The 19887-nt window shown below is 38.1% G+C and overlaps 1 protein-coding gene across 1 annotated transcript; it reads right to left on the bottom strand.

Moving 5' to 3' along the window:
• Positions 1–14509: 14509 nt before the first annotated feature.
• On the bottom strand, positions 14510–17997 carry LOC125215747 (putative late blight resistance protein homolog R1A-10). Its single transcript, XM_048117283.2, has 4 exons — positions 15272–17997; positions 15151–15180; positions 14864–14930; positions 14510–14677 (listed from the first exon to the last, which is right to left on the bottom strand). The coding sequence occupies exons 1-4, from the start codon at positions 17899–17901 to the stop codon at positions 14654–14656; spliced, it is 2751 nt and encodes a 916-aa protein (XP_047973240.1). The 5' UTR covers positions 17902–17997; the 3' UTR covers positions 14510–14653.
• Positions 17998–19887: the final 1890 nt, after the last annotated feature.

Raw genomic sequence — 19887 nt, 5'->3', positions numbered from 1 at the left:
TTTGATGCGCTACTGGTTTTATAGTGCAAATCGGACCGGACTACGCACCGGTTCGCGATCCGATCGATCAAACCGGCCCGGTTTTAAAACACTGCTCAGACATTATTTGCAACTAGGTCACCCACTCACACACTAAACTAGTAACTTTCAATTAGATGATAGGTGTCTTATTAGGACAGATTTACAATTAGAAATGGCAATGAAAGAGTTTTTTACTTTTCTATCAGAACCTAAAATAATACTCAACCTAGCTCTGTTAATTACTCAAATATGTTTAAATTAATATAATATTTAAATATTCTTATAATAACACTGTTAATAAGAAATAGTATTCCCTCGCGCGGTCCTACCTAAAGTGAGACAGACACTTTTTGGGCATAATATTTAAGAAAAATTGATAATTATTGGATTAAGTAGAAAGAAAAATATAAAAAATTGAATAAAGTAAGAAAGACAAAGATGTATTGGTTTTTACCAAAAAAGAAAATGCGACACTTAAGTAGGCAAAGGGTTACGTCCTATCGATTGAGGCTTCTAACCGAAAATGTCCCATCCTTTAAGTAATTATCATTTAGTATATGGTTATATTTTTGGAAAAAAAATTCTAGCAAAAAAAATTATGGTAATCGAAATATCGACGCTGCAGTGAAATTACATGTCCATTGTGTAATCAATGTTTAATTTAGGTAATCGACGTGTAATTTTGGTTGTCACATTAATTTCCAATTGCCATAAATTTTTTGCATGCCATTTTATTTGAAAAATAAAACAATGTATACTAAATAACGAGGAGACATTTTAGAATAAACAAAATCGATTATTTACCCTTTTTATTCATAGAGTTAAAACCAGTGTTTTAAAAATCGGTTTGGACCGGTCGGTCGGACTGGTTCGGCCGCGAACCAGTGACCTCTCCGGTCCGATTCACCATATAAAACCAGTGGAGCATTGAACCGTTTTGGGCCGGGTGAACCGGCCGGTTGGACCAGAAATCGGGAACCGGTCGAACCGGTTACCAAATTTTTTGATTTTTAAAAATGAATTAAAAATCAATTTCAAAAAATTTTACACTAAACTTTCATTTCATATTTACCCATACTTGTATTGGGCCTATGAATTTATAAAAATTAGCTTAAAAAATCATTTGTGTCTTTCTTTATAGAAGTATTCCACAAGATTGTTCTTTCATTTTTCAATGTGGGATGAAAAGCTTGTTTTATAGTCACCTTTTACCATCTTTTGCCTTCACTTTTTCAATGTGGAATGTAGTTTGTTTTGTTGATATGTACTATTTCATATTATATCAACTATCAACTATATACTAATTGTATATGTATAATTAAAAGCTATATACATATTTTATATCATAACTAAAATTAATAAATCTTAATTAACTTTCAAATAAAGTTTTAATTACTAATACTTAGATTGAAAATAAAATAATAAGAATATATAATGGGAGAAGTGTTCATAACATGAAAATTAATACATAGTATAATAAACATATGAATATGTATTTTTACATTACTAGTGTTACTCGTTAAGAATTGATATATATATATACTTTATCTATACTTATATATCTATATATTATTTGAAATTAAATTATATATTGCATTCATGCTTGTTTATTTACATGTTTTGACACCAAGCGTTTTATAATAAATATGTATTTAATTATATACTCATATATATATAAATGCTACAGTAAAACGGTTCGACCGATGGTTCAACCGGTTGAACCAGTTGAACCGTGAACCAGTAGCCTCACCGGTTCGCTCGCCGATCCGATTTTTAAAACATTAGTTAAAACAATAAATGCGTTATACCCAGTAAAGTAGGTTGAAATATAGGCTTTCATTAGGTATGGCCCACCAGGATCAGATTTGATTCACGTGTGCAGTGTGTTAGATTTGTACACGGTTTTGTGTAATTATATCAAGTTGCAGTAAATAACTTTAGACTTATGTGTGCTGCGACAAAATTGCCCTTCAAATATTTTGATTTAAGAGTAATGGCCAAAATTAATCTTGAACATATGGTCATTTTACGTTTTTGGTCATAAATATTATTTTTTGGATTTTTTTGTCCTCGACATATGTAAATTTGATCATTTTGGTCCTGAACATATAGAAATTTGATCATTTTGGTCCTCCGTCTATATTTCCGTTAAAAAACTAACGGTCAACGAGTTTAATCCAGATTTTGACCAAATTAGACTTTTAATTCTGAATTATTACTCCCTAATTAATTTCCTAATTATTTTAATAAATATTTAATTAAAATCAAAAATAAATAATATTAAAAAAATAGAAATCCTCTTCTTCACCGTCCACTGCGACTCCTCCTTCTCCGGCAGCGACCACCGCAAGCTGAGCACCAAATTCTCTGGCGAGATCATCCCCCGCAACAAGCAGCTCGGCCTCCACGAGTACAAATTCCTCCTCAAGACCATAGTCAGCTCTGACATCGGCGAGGAGACCTACGTCCCCCAGATGGTCTTCGACGGCCGCGAGTCCCCCCCTCTTCGACGGCCTCCTCGAGATGGACGAGTTCTTCCTCGACAGCATCCCCGCCCTCCTCCGCCGCACCGCCATCTCCCCCTCCGACATCGACCTCCTCGTCGTCAACATCTCCATGCTCTCCTCCGCCCCCTCCCCCGCAGCCCGCATCATCAATTTATACAATCTGAGACATGACGTGAAGGTCTACAACCTCGCCGGAATGGGCTGCAGCGCCTCCACCATCGCCATCAACATCATCGAAAACATCTTCAAAATGCAAGCAAATTCAACAGCAATGGTCGTCACATCCAAATCCCTCAACCCCAACTGGTACATGGGAAACGACACTCTAAAATGCTCGCAAACTGCCTCTTCCGCACTGGCGGATGCGCCCTCATCCTCACCAACAAGCCGACTCTATCGAAAAAGGCGATGTTCAAGCTGAGGACCCTCGTCCGGACCCAATCGGGCTTGAGCTTGACGGTCTTCTCGGCATCGGAAAGAGCTTCGATGAATTGGTGGAGGGAAGCGTAGGCGGCGGAGAGATTGGAGTAGAGGACGTGGTTGGAGGGGGAGAGGTTGCCGGCGGAGAAGGTGGCGTTGCTTTGGCTTCGTCGGCCATAATTTAGATGATTTTAAATGAATATTTATTAAAATAATTAGAGAATTAATTAGGGAGTAAAAATCAGAATTAAAAGTTTAATTTGGTCAAAATCGGGATTAAACCCGTTGACCGTTAGTTTTTAACGAAAATATTGACGGAGGACCAAAATGATCAAATTTTCATATGTTTAGGACCAAAAAATCCAAAAGATAATGTTTAGGACCAAAAACGTAAAATGTGCATATGTTCGGGACCAATTTTGGCATTTACTCTTGATTTAAACACATGTGCGCTTTTGGAGGGACAAATTTGTAACTTTGATTTCATTTCTAGGTGAGATTTTCAAGGTTAAGGGCATGTTCACTTTGGAACAATTGGTCAATTCTTGAACCAATTCTGCATATTATGGGTGTTCACAATGCATGAAATAATTGACGAGCCCTCCCAAATGGAGGTCAGCCCGCACTGTACACAAGAATTGGGTGAGAATTAAATCTTTCAAAATGGGTAAGAATTGAGTTTGCATTGAAAACTCCACCAAGAATTGGACTTGGAATGACTCATTGCACCCTTCCACCTCATTATCTCCTCTCTCCTTTTTGGGAGTGGTGGGGTAAATTCCATAATTGTAGTAGGTCAAAGTGTTTATTTTGGGTAAATATTTGGGTCAATTCTTGGGCCAATTCTAGAATACTAAACAATGAAGAAAAGAATTATTTACGTGGCTAATTATGGTTCAATTCTTGAAAGATTTTAATTCTCCCAAATGTTTGATATGGAAATGGTTTATAGTAACACGCCCTAAAAATAAAACCATCAAACACTGCATATTTGAAAAATGCACATTTCTGAGATGAATAGTGCGGGCTCGAGACAACTCTCGGGCTTGTCAGAAATGAATCAAGTAAAGCGAGCAGGCATAAAAGCCCAGTTTTGACTCCATTTCCATGCATATCAGAGCATCCGCATCGCGTCTTGATGCGGTCTCTATCTCGTCTCGTAGAGACGAGACGACATCGAGACAACGATGCAGGAGATGTGGCTGGCGAGCTCCCGTTCGTCCATGACGCCCACTTACCGGCCCGCGAGTGAGCGTCGTTTATATCCGTTGACAAATGTTTTTTATTTATTTATTTTTTAAAAAAATTCCAAAAAAAATCAGAAAAAAAAATCTCAAAAAATACTAGCCGTTTATAGCCGTTTTTTTTCAAATTTTTAATTTTTTTTTATATTTTCTTAAGCGCCCAATCACTTCTATAAATATTAAATCATTCCCACAAATTATCCACCATAAAAAACTCTCTATTCTCACTCAAACATTCACTATTCAATAAATTGTAATATTATGATTTCAATTATGTATTTTTCATATTTTCGGATCTTGTAATTTTTGTGGTTTTTAATGATTTTATGAATTATTAGTATTAATTTAATATTTCAATGAAATATTAATTGAAATGTTTTGGAAATAAAAATAAAAAATGAAATTGAATGAATAGTTAAGGGATGAGATGATTAAGAGATGGAGAGATGCATGTGTTGTCTCTTATAGTGAAGAGATGAGACGGTATTGAGACGGTTAAGAGACGGGGATGCGGATGACCTCTGAGAATATTGCCTAGCTGTTGGGTCCATTTGCGGTTATTGCTTCTGTAAACTATTGAAAATAATCTCCACCGACTTAATTAGCCCAGAAGAGTCGAGAACTATATTTCAAATTGTGGAGAATTCCACCACCGCCTAGTACTATATTTTGTAATAATATTTAAATACTCAACCACCGACATTAGGCTCCTATAAATAGGATTAGGTAGTTCTCATTCGATTAAGGCAAGTTCTCTACTCTACTGCTCCTTTATAGTTGTGTATATTTGCTGCTTTAATATATATAATTTGGTGTTTTGTTTATAAGTATTTGTTGCCTTTCCTGCTATTGTTGTTAGTTCTATTGGTGGTATAGTGTGTGTATTGATCCTGGAGTATTGCTGTTGATACCCAACAAGTGGTATTAGAGCCAAGGTTTAGCTGTGGTGGTTGTTATTGTAGCCTTGGTCTTTTGTGGTGTTTATTTGCAGGTTGAGAGTATACTGTTACTCTGCCTGAATTAACAGTCAAAGACTGTTGTTGGAGCTGTTATTCTGCCGGAATTAATAGTCAAGGACTATTGTTGGCGTCGTTACTTTGCCAGAGTTGGCAGCTGAGAACACCATATGGAAAATTTCTCTGGAGTTACTAATTGCATCGAGAAGCTAAACAACAACTACGAGAACTGAAGCACCCGTATGAGATACTATCTCATAGGTCAAGACTTGTGGGATATTGTCGGAGGAGATAGCACCACACCACCTACCGGCGACGCAAAAGCACTAAAAGAGTGCGAGATAAAATGTGGGAAGGCAATGTTCGTGCTAATGGCAGCAGTAGAAGACGATCAGATGCAGCGCATCAAGTCAGCCAAAACACCAAAGGAAGCGTGGGACATTTTAAAGGTTGCTTTTGCTAAGAAAAATGAGGCGAAACTGCAACGTCTGGAGAATGAGTTATTCTCAATCTCGCAACAGAATCTAACCGTAAGTCAGTATTTTGCCAAAGTAAAATCTTTATGTGAGGAGATTTCAAAGTTGGACCCTGATAACGAGATCAAAGAGACAAGGATGAGAAGAATTATCATCCATGGTCTGAGACCTGAATTTAAGGGTCTTGTGACGGCGACTCGTGGTTGGGCTACACAACCAACCTTGGACGAGCTGGAGAACATCTTGTCCAATGAAGAGGCTTTGGATGAAAAAATGTCCAAAGTAGCTTTAAAGGATGAAGATGAAGCTCTCTTTGTTAAAAAGAGAAAATACAAAAATGTTGTCAGGGACGGAGACGATGATGAGGAAGAAAAATACAATCAACGAGGAAGGAGAAAATCAAGGTGGAGATCAACACAACAAGGGGGAGCAAAGTTCGGTCAAAGAAATGACGGCCGGCGAGATAATGATCAATGCTACAAATGCAATAAAAGAGGACATTATGCCCGATACTGTCAAAGTAAACGAGCAGAAGGCAACACGGCAACATCAACTCTAAACGAGCAGAGTGAAGAGGATCGGGACATTCTTAGCACCTATATCCAGGAGGAAGAAGAATATTCTCCATCAAAACAAGCTGTAGAGACAACAAAAAGACCTGAACACGAGCCATCATTGATTTCCCTAAGTGAAGGAATAAACTACGACAATGATTGGATAGTTGATTCTGGATGCTCCAACCACATGACAGGAGACAAAGAGAAGTTATCGGATGTATCCAACTACAATGGAGGTTGTGTTGTAGTCACAACAAACAACACAAGACCGCCAATAGCGCACATTGGCAAGGCAACCATAGTTCCTCGATCAAGTGAAGAGGAAATGGAGCTGCAAAAAGTTTACCATGTGCCCAAAGTGAAGAAGAACTTGATATCTGTGTCACAACTAACAAGTGCAGGCAGTTATGTGGTGTTCGGGCTTGATGATGTTAAAGTTTATCGCAACATTAAATTAATTGGGGATCCAATCATGGAAGGACGGCGAGTCGAATCAATCTATGTCATGTCAGCTCAAGAGGCCTATGTTGACAAGACAAGAAAAAGTGAGACAGCTGATCTGTGGCACGCTCGTTTGGGACATGTCAGTTATCACAAGCTTAAGGTGATGACGAAGAAGTCCATGCTCAAAGGACTTCCTAACATGAAATGTCGAGAAGACACTATATGCGCAGGATGCCAGTACGGGAAAGCTCACCAACTTCCATACGAGGAGTCAAAGTATAAAGCCAAGGCGCCCCTGGAATTAATACATTCGGATGTTCTTGGACGGATCAATCAACCGACCAATGACAACATGAGGTACATGATTACATTTATTGATGACTATTCTAGATATGTTTGGATAGACTTTATGATTGAGAAGTCACAAGCTCTTGAGAAATTCAAAGCCTTCAAGGAGAAAGTAGAAAAGGAGCTTGGAGAAAGTATTAAATGTCTCCGGACTGATAATGGTGGAGAGTACACGTCTGGCGAATTCACTAACTTTTGTCAAGAGCAAGGCATCCGGAGGCAATTTACCTGTCCTAGAACACCACAGCAAAATTGAGCCGTAGAACGAAAGAATCGTCACTTGGTGGAGATATGCAGAAGCATGTTGCATGCAAAGAATGTGCCAGAAAGATTTTGGGGCGAGTGCATGAAGACAGTGGCGTATGTCATCGACAGACTACCTCAACCAAGCTAGAGTTTATGTCACCATTTCAAAAGTTGTGGAACATCAAACCAACTGTAAGTCATTTTCGTGTGTTTGGATGTGTGTGTTATGTCTTTATCCAAGATGAACTTCGGAGCAAGTTTGACAAAAAGGCACTACGCTGCATATTCGTTGGTTATGATGAGAAAAGAAAAGGATGGAGATGTTGTGATCCCACAACTAACAGGTGTCACGTGTCCCGAAATGTAATCTTTGACGAGGCATCATCTTGGTGGTCACCTCAAGCAACTCTGCTTCCAGACTCTAAAGAAATTCAAGAAAACGTTGAAAAGAAGATGGGAGATGGTGAGTCGGCTCCAGAAAAGGATCAAATTGAGTAGAAATCAAGAGAAATCGAAGAGCCCATGGAAGACAGGCACATACGAACGGAGGCCGGCAAATGAAGAAGAGGAAGATCCAGACTACCCTCCACTTCGGCGATCCAACGAGAAAGACGGCCCAATCCAAAATATGTGAATGCTGCTATAATAGCTGAGATAAAAGAGCCAACAACTTATGAAGAAGCCTCAAAAGAAAAAGAGTGGACTACTGCGATGGAAGAAGAAATTGCTGCTTTGGAGCAGAATCAGACATGAGAGCTGGTGCCAAAACCAAGAGAAGTGAAACCCATCTCATGTAAATGGGTTTATAAAATAAAGACTCGCCCGGATGGATCAATTGAGCGATGCAAAGCAAGGCTCGTTGCTCGTGGATTTTCTTAGCAGTATGGCTTGGACTACGATGAGACGTTCAACCTAGTTGCCAAAATCACCACTGTACGAATATTACTAGCTTTAGCAGCTAGTAAGTCATGGCTCTTATGGAAAATGGATGTAAAGAATGCATTCCTACATGGTGAAGTTGATCGAGAAATCTACATGGAGCAACCACCGGGATTCTGAAGGCGCGAGAAGCCTAATTATGTGTGCAAGCTAAGGAAAGCCCTCTATGGTCTCAAGCAAGCACCAAGAGCATGGTATGGCAAGATTGCTGAGTTTCTTGTCAAAAATGGATATGTTATGGTACCAGCAGACTCCAGCTTGTTTGTAAAGGATCGAGATGGAAGACTAGCTATAGTGCTAGTATATGTTGATGATTTGATAATCACCGGCGACAATATTCACGAGATTCAGCTTATCCGAGAAAACTTGGCCACTCGTTTCAAGATGAAGGAGCTCGGGGAACTCAAACACTTCCTCGGATTGGAGATAGAAGAAACAAAGAAAGGTATGTTCCTTGGACAACAGAAATACACAAGAGACTTGTTGAAGAGGTTTGGAATGATGGATTGCAAGCCTATATCTACTCCAATAGATGCCAACGTCAAGGTATGTGCGCACGAAGGGAAGGATCTGGAGGATGCTATTATGTTCAGACAATTAGTGGGAAGTCTAATCTATCTCACTATGACAAGGCCAGACATTTCCTTTGCAGTTGGAGTAGTTAGCAAATTTATGCAAAAGCCCAAGAAACCCCACCTAGAAGCAGCTCGAAGGATACTAAGATATATCAAGAGTACGATTGACTATGGGATCATATACAAGAAAGATGGGAGTCCCAAGATAGAAGGTACTGCGACGCTGATTATGCAGGAGATCACGATACTCGACGGTCAACGATGGGTTATGCATTCAGTCTTAGCTCAGGAGCAATCTCATGGTGTAGCAAGAGACAACCCACAGTTTCATTTTCCACCACAGAAGCTGAGTATCGGGCAGCAGCTACAGCAGCTCAAGAAGGTGTTTGGCTATCACAACTTATGGAGGATCTGCATCAACCCATAGACTATCCAATTCCGCTAAACTGCGATAGTCACTCAGCTATACAATTAGCTGATAATCCGGCATTTCACGCAAGGACAAAACACGTGGAGGTTCACTACCACTTTATCAGGGAAAAAGTTCTACAATGAGATATCCAAATGAAATATATAAAAACAGAGGATCAACCGGCTGACATATTTACCAAGGGATTGAGCAGAAGCAAATTTGAAGACTTTCGCCAGCAACTGGGAATGACAGAGAAAGCAAAAGTCGGTGTCGAGGGGGAGTATTGAAAATAATCTCCACCGACTTAATTAGCCCAGAAGAGTTGAGAACTATATTTTAAATTGTGGAGAATTCCACCACCGCCTAGTACTATATTTTGTAATAATATTTAAATACTCAACCACCGACATTAGGCTCCTATAAATAGGATTAGGTAGTTCTCATTCGATTAAAGCAAGTTCTCTACTCTACTGCTCCTTTATAGCTGTGTATATTTGCTGCTTTAATATATATAATTTGGTGTTTTGTTTATAAGTATTTGTTGCCTTTCCTGCTATTGTTGTTAGTTCTATTGGTGGTATAATGTGTATATTGATCCTGGAGTATTGTTGTTGATACCTCAAGTGGTATCAGAGCCAAGGTTCAGTTGTGGTGGTTGTTATTGTAGCCTTGGTCTTTTGTGGTGTTTATTTGTAGGTTGAGAGTATACTGTTACTCTGCCTGAATTAACAGTCAGAGACTGTTGTTGGAGCTGTTATTCTGCCGGAATTAATAGTCAAGGACAGGTATAAGTAGAGCTGCAAGAGCAGATTTGGGTAAGAGAATTTCGAGGATGGTAACAGTGAAGACCTTAGGCTTAAAGATGCCTGCTTTAGACCTTGTCACCATTTTATGAGAAGGAGCAGGAGGTGAAGAATTGTGAGCAGGAGAGGCAGAATCAGTGGTAATGATATCATGAGTAGTAGTATGAGTAGATGAGGACGAGCTAGCATCTGAAGAGAGTGAGTGATTAGTGATTGGATCATTTGTGGCTGGAGAGTTGGAAAAAACAGGAGCCTTTGAGCTGGTGTGTGCAGCTGACGGTGAGTTTAGAGTAGGTGCAGATGGAGTGATGTGGTCTATGATAGATGGATTAGGAGTTGGAAGACAACTCCCTGGTAAAACAAAAGGTGAAAGAGAGGATAAGGAATGAGTTTGAGTTGCAAGAATTGGTGTCTTCTTGTAAGGGAATGATGACTCATCAAAAACAACATCTCTTGAAACTATAACTTTACCATGAGGGAGTAAGGCCTTGTAACCTTTGTGGGAGCTGCTATATCCAAGAAATGTAGCAGCTTGTGATATGTACTGCAGCTTATTGGTGTTGTAAGACCTTGTGAGAGGGTAGCAAAGACACCCAAATACTCTCATAATAGTGTAATCTGTCTGTTTCTTGAAGAGCATTTCAAAAGGAGATTTCATGCTGATGATCTTTGAGGGCAGTCTGTTGATCAAATGAACCGCAGTCAAGAACGCGTCATCCCAAAATTTAGGAGGCAAGTTAGCCTGAGATAAGAGAGCAAGATCAATTTCAACAATATGCCCGTGCTTCCTTTCAGCTAGACCGTTTTGTTGAGGTGTGTGTGGGCATGACAAACGGTGATGAATTCCACTATCTTTCAGAAAGCCATATAATCCTTGAAACTCTCCTCTCCAATCACTTTGAAGAACTTTAATTTTGGTAGACAAAAGATTTTCAGCCACAGCTTTAAAGTTCTTAAATGCAGCATAGACATCACTTTTCAACTTCAAGAGGTAAATCCAAGTATGTCTACTGAATTGATCAATAAAGGTAACATAATAGGAGTATCCACACCTTGAAGTTGTCGGGGAAGGACCCCATAAATCGCTATGAATAAGTTCAAGAGGATGAAAGTATGTAGATTTAGAATCAGAATATGGGAGCCTGTGAGCTTTGGAGACACAACATGGATGACAAAGAGGAGATGATTTCATTGAATCAAAAGGAATATTACATCCATTTAGGACATGTGTTACAATGCTAAAAGATGGATGACCTAATCTCCTATGCCATAGGCCTATACTAGAAACATCAATGCTGGAAGAGGAAGCTAAGGTGGCTGAGCATGCTGAAGGAGGAAGAACTGCTGGATTTGGAGGTGTTGGAATGACAACAGACTTAGGCAGAAATAAGCGGTAAAGACCTTGATCAAGAGAACCCTTGAGGATTGTTTGTTGGCCGTCCTGGTCCTTAACAAGACAATGAGTAGAGTGAAATTCAAAAAATACTCCATTATCTCTAGCAAATTGTGACACACTCAACAGATTTTTAGTGATAGCAGGGACATGAAGCAAATTTTTGAGAAAAAGAGGTTTAGAGCATTGTGAAGAAACAGGACAAATACTTGATTCACCAACATGATCAATGTCAACACTAGAACCATTCCCCAAAATAAGTTGTTTACCTCCGTGATACTCACTGCTAATGTTGAGGTTCGAAAGGTCATTAGAGATGTGGTTTGTGGCTCCTGAATCCGGGTACCAAGAAGTCAGTTGGCTACCCTCAAAGTTGTACTCTGATGGATGTCTAATGAATGGAGGAGGAAGTGGCTGATGAACTCGAGTTTGAACCATGTTGGCAGAGGGATTGGACAGTTGTTGCTGCCTGCCTTGTTGAATTGGCTGTGGAGTGAAGCTTTGTTCAAATCTATGCCAGCACCTATCTGCTCCATGTCCTGGTTTTTGGCATAATTGACAAATGATTTTGGAACTAAAGCCTCTTCCTCCACGACCTCCCCTCGATGACCTGCCCACGAAGTGTCCTCGACCTCCTTCATTTTTTCCAGAGAATCCTCCTCGATTACTTTGATAGTTGTTGTCCCTTCTTTGCCCAGTAACCTGGGCGAAATTTGCAGTTGGTAGCACTCCATCCGCTCCCACAGTTGATTGCTTTCCACTATCCACTCTCGATTCGAAACTAAGCAAGAGTGCAGTGACATCTTGCACTGTCCACATATCACCTCTTGAACCTGCAAGGATGTATAGGATTTGATCTTGCTCAAGAACTTGGCATCCTGCGGCCCCAAGCAGATCACAACATGACTTTACTTTGTTAAGGTAATCCTTCATGGAGAGACCTTCCTTCTTCAAGGTCTGCAACTGCAGCCTAAATTGCATCACTTTCGCCTTCGATTGGCTTGCAAAATTAGTTTCAAGAGCATTCTAAACATCTTTTGCGTTGCTCAGCCCAACCACCAAAATCAAGGCGCTATCTGACAACGACGCTTGTATCCACGCCGAGAGTAGCTGAACCTGACTATGCCAAGCCAGAAAATCATCATTCACCTCCATTTGGTCTGATCCGTTCACCGCTATGAATTCCGGTGGGATTGGTAGGCTTCCTGTCAAGTGAGACTCTAAACAATACCCTCGCACAATGGCAAGGATCTGTTGTTTCAGTTTGACTGAAATGGGGTGGTTGTGTAAGAGCACTGGTGTAGAGATACGTGGGAGAGAGTTTTGTGCGGAAGCTTGTGGGGTTGTGGTTGAGTTTGAATCTGATTCTGCCATTGTAGGAAAAAAAAAATGAGGGTGAAAGGTATAGAGTCAGGGCCTAGGCACCTGCTCTGATACCATAAACAAAAATAGCAATAAAGGAAAGTAGGCAAAAGAACTTCATTGTGCAAGTTTTGAATTGCATTTCTGATTTGATTTCTCAATCATGAACAAGTTACAAAATAAGCTGTATATATAGTCATTTACTGCAACGGACAGAACGTGCAATCTGAAACTAACTAGATCATGGTCCATCATCCTTTCTTCTAACCACCATTTCACACACGTTGTTAGTGGCCCAACAGAGCAGCTTTCCAATTCATGAGCTGAGGTGGAACTGCTTTGGATTCCTCATCTTCACGATCAATATCCACACGTGTTGCATTACATCCATATTTTTCGCTCGAGCTCGTTTCTTCTTTCTTCAAGTCGTGAGTAGTTTCAGCAATACCCAACATAAACATGGTAGCTAAATAATCCCAACGTGTTACATAAGGCAAATATTGTATAATTGTTCGATTTTCCGCAATTTTCTCCATTCCTCTATGTAAATAACCTAATATAGGTTTACAGTCAATAACATCTTCACCGTCGAGAGTAATGATCAGTCGAAGAACACCATGCATTGATGGGTGGTGAGGCCCCATATTCACTATCATAAGGTTCGGAGAGCGAACGACTTAGAGGTCAAAATTAACTTTCTGTTCAGCTTCGAGCACTTGCTGAAACGCCGTAGCAAATTGAGTGAAAAAGTGAGCAGTGTTTCCCATTCTAAATTGATCTCCTCTTTATTTTCTTGGTTGTTTGATCTGTTTCTGAATGTGTTCATTATTTCAATTGAGAATTTGGGAATAATAGCGTCAATTGTTGTGTTTCATGCGAGATTTGGGAATAATGTTGGTATATATTGTTTCAAGACTGATTTTTTTGCAAATAATTCTGTTCTGTCTTTATCCGGTGAAAATTAATGAATGTTGAAAACTTGTAGTTTAGTTCTGCTTTTCAATTGTGTTACTGCAAAATATTTTTTTAATCTGGTGTGGAAGCTAAAATTAAGATGAAATATGAACCAAATTGTTTGCTAGTATTTCTTTCTTTGGATGTCATGCTTTTCAGCAGCATTAAATCAGCTAAAAATATTCTTCTTATCAACCCATAAGAGCAACTCCAAGGGGAAGGTAAATGAGAAGGTAAAGTATGATAATTGCCAAATTTACCTTTTTTGATGGAAAAACAATCTCCAAGGGAGAAGGTAAATGGGAAGGTATTATACTTTTTCCCATTTTGAGGAGGTATTTTACCTCTCCATGGAAGAGAAGGTAAAATAGAAATAATTGTTTTTAAGATTGGCGGGAGAGAGCAGCAGCAAAATCTCAACAATAAAATGCCGGTGGGAGATAGAAGTAGCAAAATCTTCGACGCCATGGTCTCCAATTACTGAGTGATGCGGCGGTTGCGGCGGGAAGCCGTTGATTGATGCTGGAACTAAAATTGGAAACTAGGGTTTTCGCAGTAATATGGAATAACAAAAAATATATATATGTCAAAATTTAAGTGGTCCTCTAAAAAGGCAACGCAGTAGATTAATTTAGTTATATGGCCTGGGATTTTGTTATTAAAATTTATTTTTGAAACTAACATTTTAGCAAATAATCTTTTACCTTTTCAATATACCTTTTATCTTTGGAGTTATTACTTTATGGAAAAGTATATTGCACTTTTTAGGAAGGTATAAACATGATGTACCTTTTTTATTTACCTCCTTCCCTTGGAGTTGCTCTAACAATATTAAATTCATTCCTCAAAGAATTCAACATAAGTAACAATTCTTAAATTCAAGTGACAAACCAATAATACAATACTGATGATTCATTTATTGGAAATCAAACCAAAATACCAAAGAAACATTGTAGAAGCTCTTGAATTCATGTGTATCACTTTGCAGCAGCAGATTCAAAGCCTCAAAGAGCTGATCTCCTGCAACAAAAAATGGATTGCATCCCTTCTGTTCACTTTCAACTACTAAGGATAATATATTTTGCTTAATTAATGCTGCAGAAAATACCTTGAAGCCTCACATAATGTAGTACTATAATAACTTAACTAGCATAATCACAAGTTACTACTCTTTTAAATGCTACACATCAGTCAAGTATATGATACCTTCATCATATTGAGAATTTCTTCATTGTAATCCTCTTCCTGTGTACCATCATGAGCAAAGAAGGATCTGCAGTAATGAATTCGAAGGAGAACCATTGAATAATGTTAAAATTGAACAAGAAACAATAACTTATATGTTTTCAATGGTCACATATTTTTCATATAAGGAAACCAGATAAAGCTTTCATTAGCAAAGTGATGTGCATCCTGTCCTTATTCTTTTAGCATCAAGAAACATTGTACGATGATTGATCTTGAACACGTGGATAGAAAATGGGGTATCTCACCTTCCCATATCTGCATATTCGTCTCCATCGCTGAAAATTGAAACATAAATATTCAGAAGTTAATTAGAGCAACCTAAAACACTCAAGTCTATATATATTGTGAGTCTAATGCAGGACTAACCTTTGAAATTTGACAGTTGTCGGTTTCTCGTAGAAAGAAGAAGAGCCGATAACTTGAAGCCTATTATATCGATCCGGTTGTAATTGGCAGGCACACGTCAAAGCTAAAGGATTGCAGTCCTCCAATTCAATCTCTATGATCTTAAATGCTTCTAAATGCAGAGAAGCTGGCTTATGAATCTCTTTTAGTTTGTAGCAATGCTTCATGCTTAGATATGTAAGCTTAGGGAAGCTTTCATATCCTGGTTTCCACTGCTCCAAATCACTCTCTTCAATTAAAAGAAACTCAAGACCCCTAAAACTTGCCTTCTGTGTTTCCCAACGCGAACCTTGAAAGGCGTAGGATCTCAGTTTGAGTGCTTTAAGACTTGGCAGTGAGCCAATGACATTCATGTATTCCCAAGGAAAACCCATTCCACTCAAGTGTAACTTTTCCAAATTACGCGGCAACTTCAATAACCCGGGGGTCACCGGGAAAACATGACCATGCTTGACCACGGGATTTGCGATACTGATTTTGAGTGTCTTCAAACTTCTAAGTGTTGAAGTGCAACCAAAGCAACTCAAAACATCGTTATGGTCATCATAAGGCGTTAACTCGATCCGTATCCCTAATTTCTTTATGTTAGGAATTCTTCTGGAGAGGTTCAAGACCGTACAAATGCTAGCATTCACACCTACAAGTGTTGAGAGCTTTTCCAAAGAAGCAACATCAGGTGGAGATACAAGGCTCTTTCCCAGTATCTCAATATGCTCTAATTCTCGCATATCCCATATTTGTACCGGTACACATGATGGGGCTTCACGACGCCTAATGCTCAGATGTGGATGGATAATCAAGGCTCGGAGGTTGAAAAGTTTGGATATGGTTGGAGGGAGTTCTCCGTTGCAAGTTAGAGCAAGGTATTTTAGGTGAATTAGCGACAAGATTTCCATTGGGAAAGTATAGAAACGTTGTGTGAGAGCATCTATCTCCCTTAGTAACACGAAACCGACATTTATACAGACTGGATATTGTTGGTAAGGACCATAGAAAAGGAGCGAACGTGAAGAGGATGCACAATACAATGTCACTGAGTTGCGAAACTCTCTGATGCCAAATAGAATGTTATTTTCGAGACACACGCCTCGTTGATCTTTTAGACCTTCGTCATCATTTAGCTTATTTAAGACATGATAAAACTTGTTCCTACTAGCCTCTACTCTACACACGTACCGCCATGAAGAATGAAGACGACAAGTTTTATACTCTTCAACAGTAAACTCGTTCGAAGTTTTATCCACACTCTTCAAGGTGCACAAAGCAAGACTGTAGAAGGAACCTAGCAATCCCAAACAATCCCAATCATCGGACAACCCCACAGCGGCGAGCTTCATAATTATCTTGGAATAGGGGGTGTCATAATCCGAAGGGAAAACTCCCATAAATAGAAAAGGCGTTTTAAGACCCTGAGGCAAGTAGCCGTAACTTGGGAAAAGTACCTTTGATATTTCATTGTATGCATCCGTGAACACTGAATTTCTCCTTTCCGCTACTTCATTCCAGTAGACAGGGTCCCTGTTCTGCTCAGATTTCGATAGGATGTCAGCAACAGCGACTATCATGAGTGGGAGACCTTCACATTGCTTGGCAATTTTGGCAGCAGCTTTCTGGAGTTGAGGAGGGAAAATCTCTTCACCGAACACCTTGTCACATAGCAGATGCATACTCTCTTCTTGGTTCAAAAACCGCACCTCGTAGCAATAAAGGTTATATGATAACATCCAGCCTCGATGTCGACCAGTAAGCAAAAAACGAATGGATGCATTTTTCAGGTTTGATAACAAGGAATTGAATACTTGTTCCTCCCAGACATCGTCCAACACAACGAGACATTTCTTGCCATCATCCAATCTTTCTTCCAAGCAGTCACCTATTTCTTCATCTCCTTGATCAGAGATCCCACACAGTTGAGCAAGAATGCCTCGTGAAATTTGACTGATCGGTTGAGGCACTCTGCCTACAGTGACCCATGCGCGACGCTCATATTTGCTCTGGATTTCCGGATCTTGATAGATTTGCATAGCTAGAGTGGTTTTCCCAACGCCTGCCGTTCCATTAAGCGCGTACACGCGCTTCTTGCCGATATATCCTTGCATAAAATCGGTTTTGACATGTTGGAATTGGTCTGATAAACCAATCATCTTTGAGTTGTTTCCATGGAAACCGATTACTGAGGAGATAGGTTCGTCCCGAGGCATATTCTCCACTTCATGAATGTAGTCCTTCTGCATATCCTCGAGCGTCTGGATTAAGGAATGAGCCTCACTCTGCAGACTCTGCAGATCAATTGAGACTATCACTGGAATGGTTTCGGATTGGGAAGGAGTCTGTTGTGTGAGAAGGGATTCCAATGAGTCTTCGAATTTCCATATGGCCTCTTTGATGATTCCATCCAAAGCGTTCACCTTCTTCCTGCTTTTGCTTGGACTAGTGTAGTCCAATGTTTCTAGATTTTTTTTCAATGGCTCCAGCCCCTTGCGCACGACATCGATGATTTGTCGAGAGCGATCAACGAGGCTAAAACGAGGACAACGGAGAATGTTGTTGATTGTATTCTTGAGAGAAAGCACGGCACCATAAGCAGTCATTTCTCTGATATGAAAGTTGGTAGTGAAGATGGAGTTCTGTGTGATGAAAGCAGTGATTTGTGAAGAATGGGAAAATGGAATGTGATAGTATAACTGTAAGTTCAATTTGACCTCCCAAAAGAAGTAATTATTGCCTACATTTCTAGTTATACCTACTTTTCGGTTTTAAATGCATTTCATAAAAATGTAGTACTACCTCCACAAACTAGTAGTAGTACTGTAAAATTGTAAATGATGTGGATTTTAACGTGCAATTGATAAATTAAAAAATGAGGAAGGAAAAAAAAGTAATGAAAGTAATGTCAAGGGACCGTGGGATGTATATTTATAATAATGTGTAGTTAATATTTATTTAATATTTTTATATTTAAAATTTCTCTAATTTTGGTGGACACCTAAAATGGTAAAATTAGTCAATTTTTTTTGTGGATGCATGTAGTATTAAATTTTATATTCTTTATTTTTTTTGAAAATACTTTCATAAAAAAAATGTATAAATATTTATATAGTCTTATCTCCACGCAATTAATTGCTTTGAAATTTCGTATGCGAGAATAGACCTCACTTTCTTTCTATTTTGTCCACATATTTTTTCTTTTTGAAAAGAATTTTTTTTCCACATTTATTTAATGAACGTATTTAATTCTTTCGTATCTGTCCTTTTAATTAGTTGTGCACTAAATCATATTGAGCTAATTTTCCATTTCGATAAAATATGACTAATTTCATGGATAATACTTCGAGGCTATTCAATTTGTAAAATTATATCTTATAATAAATATGTATTATGTTTAGTTTAATATCGAATCAGCAGGAGTTAAGTATAAAATTGAGGGGCTAATTAGGATAGTTCATGAGAGTTTTATTTTTAATTACGTCATGGTTTATGATAAATTAATATCAAATAATCATGTATAGGTGACGTGTTACGTGGTTTATATTAGTATATGATTTTATTTCATGTCACATTTTATGGGTGCAAGATAGAAGCCTCAAGCCTACATACATGTGAAAGGAAAAAAGAATTTTTTTCTTTTTTCAATAATAATTTAACCTTCCATTAACTCTTGTTATCTATAACTTGGTTTAGGAATGTGCATAGGGGTGAGCACAAAACCGGAAACCGAATATCCGAACCGAACTAAATCGAAATTTTGAAATTCGGTTCAGTTTTTTTGATTTTTTGGTTCGGTTCGGTTTTAAAAATACAAAAATTTCAATTTTTCGGTTCGGTTCATTCGGGCGAAAAAAATAACCGAAAAATCAAATTATATTTTAAATATAATATTATATATATTTATTATATTATTTTAATATATTATATCATATATATAATATTATTCTTTTAATATATATTATATAATATGTATTATATACACTCTATTAATTTTATATTATGTATATTTATATTCTATTAGTATATATAAAATAAATTAAAGTATATATATAGGGTCATATTCTAATGATTATAACACCCTAATCCAAAATTAAGACCAAATCTCCACCCTTAGATTTTAAAATGAGTGGATGAGATTAAATTTTACGAATCTCAATAAATAGTAGACATAATATCAACAAAAGGGTAATATCGTCATTATGTTATCATATGATAATTTTCGTGAATGTTTTTTTATATCAACATAGTGTATTACAAATATCAACAATATGACATAAGAATATCAATACTAGTACAAGAAAATATCAACACATATTTATTGAGATTTTTACATGGTTTTATGAGATTTTTTGATGTATTTGTTGATAAAAATCTGGTTATCAACATTTACGAAAACTAAAATAAAAAATATCAAATTTCATCATCCGAACGTCGTCGGAACATGTGCAATTGAGATCTCGTTGGAATCCTTATAAAATTATCTTTAATTTGATATATTTTTTGTGAAAAAATAATTTAAATCGAGAGAGTTACGTAAATTTAAAGTTTTAAGATGATTTTAATGAGAGGGAATTGACATTAATACCCTC

The sequence above is a fragment of the Salvia hispanica genome, chromosome 2 (assembly GCF_029641045.1).
Source record: "Salvia hispanica isolate PSC_SH4W2 chromosome 2, Shi_PSC_v1, whole genome shotgun sequence".
Classification (NCBI taxonomy): domain Eukaryota; kingdom Viridiplantae; phylum Streptophyta; class Magnoliopsida; order Lamiales; family Lamiaceae; genus Salvia; species Salvia hispanica.
Note: the sequence above shows the minus strand (reverse complement) of the source record. Positions and strands in the feature narration are given on the sequence as shown.

Excerpts from the sequence above, each read along its gene's own strand:
- LOC125215747 (XM_048117283.2), bottom strand. The coding sequence starts at position 17,901 with ATGACTGCTTATGGTGCCGTGCTTTCTCTCAAGAATACAATCAACAAC. Across the intron at positions 15,181-15,271 it reads ACAACTGTCAAATTTCAAAG|CGATGGAGACGAATATGCAG; the intron begins GTTAGTCCTGCA and ends TTCAATTTTCAG. Across the intron at positions 14,678-14,863 it reads AAATTCTCAATATGATGAAG|GAGATCAGCTCTTTGAGGCT; the intron begins GTATCATATACT and ends TTTTTGTTGCAG.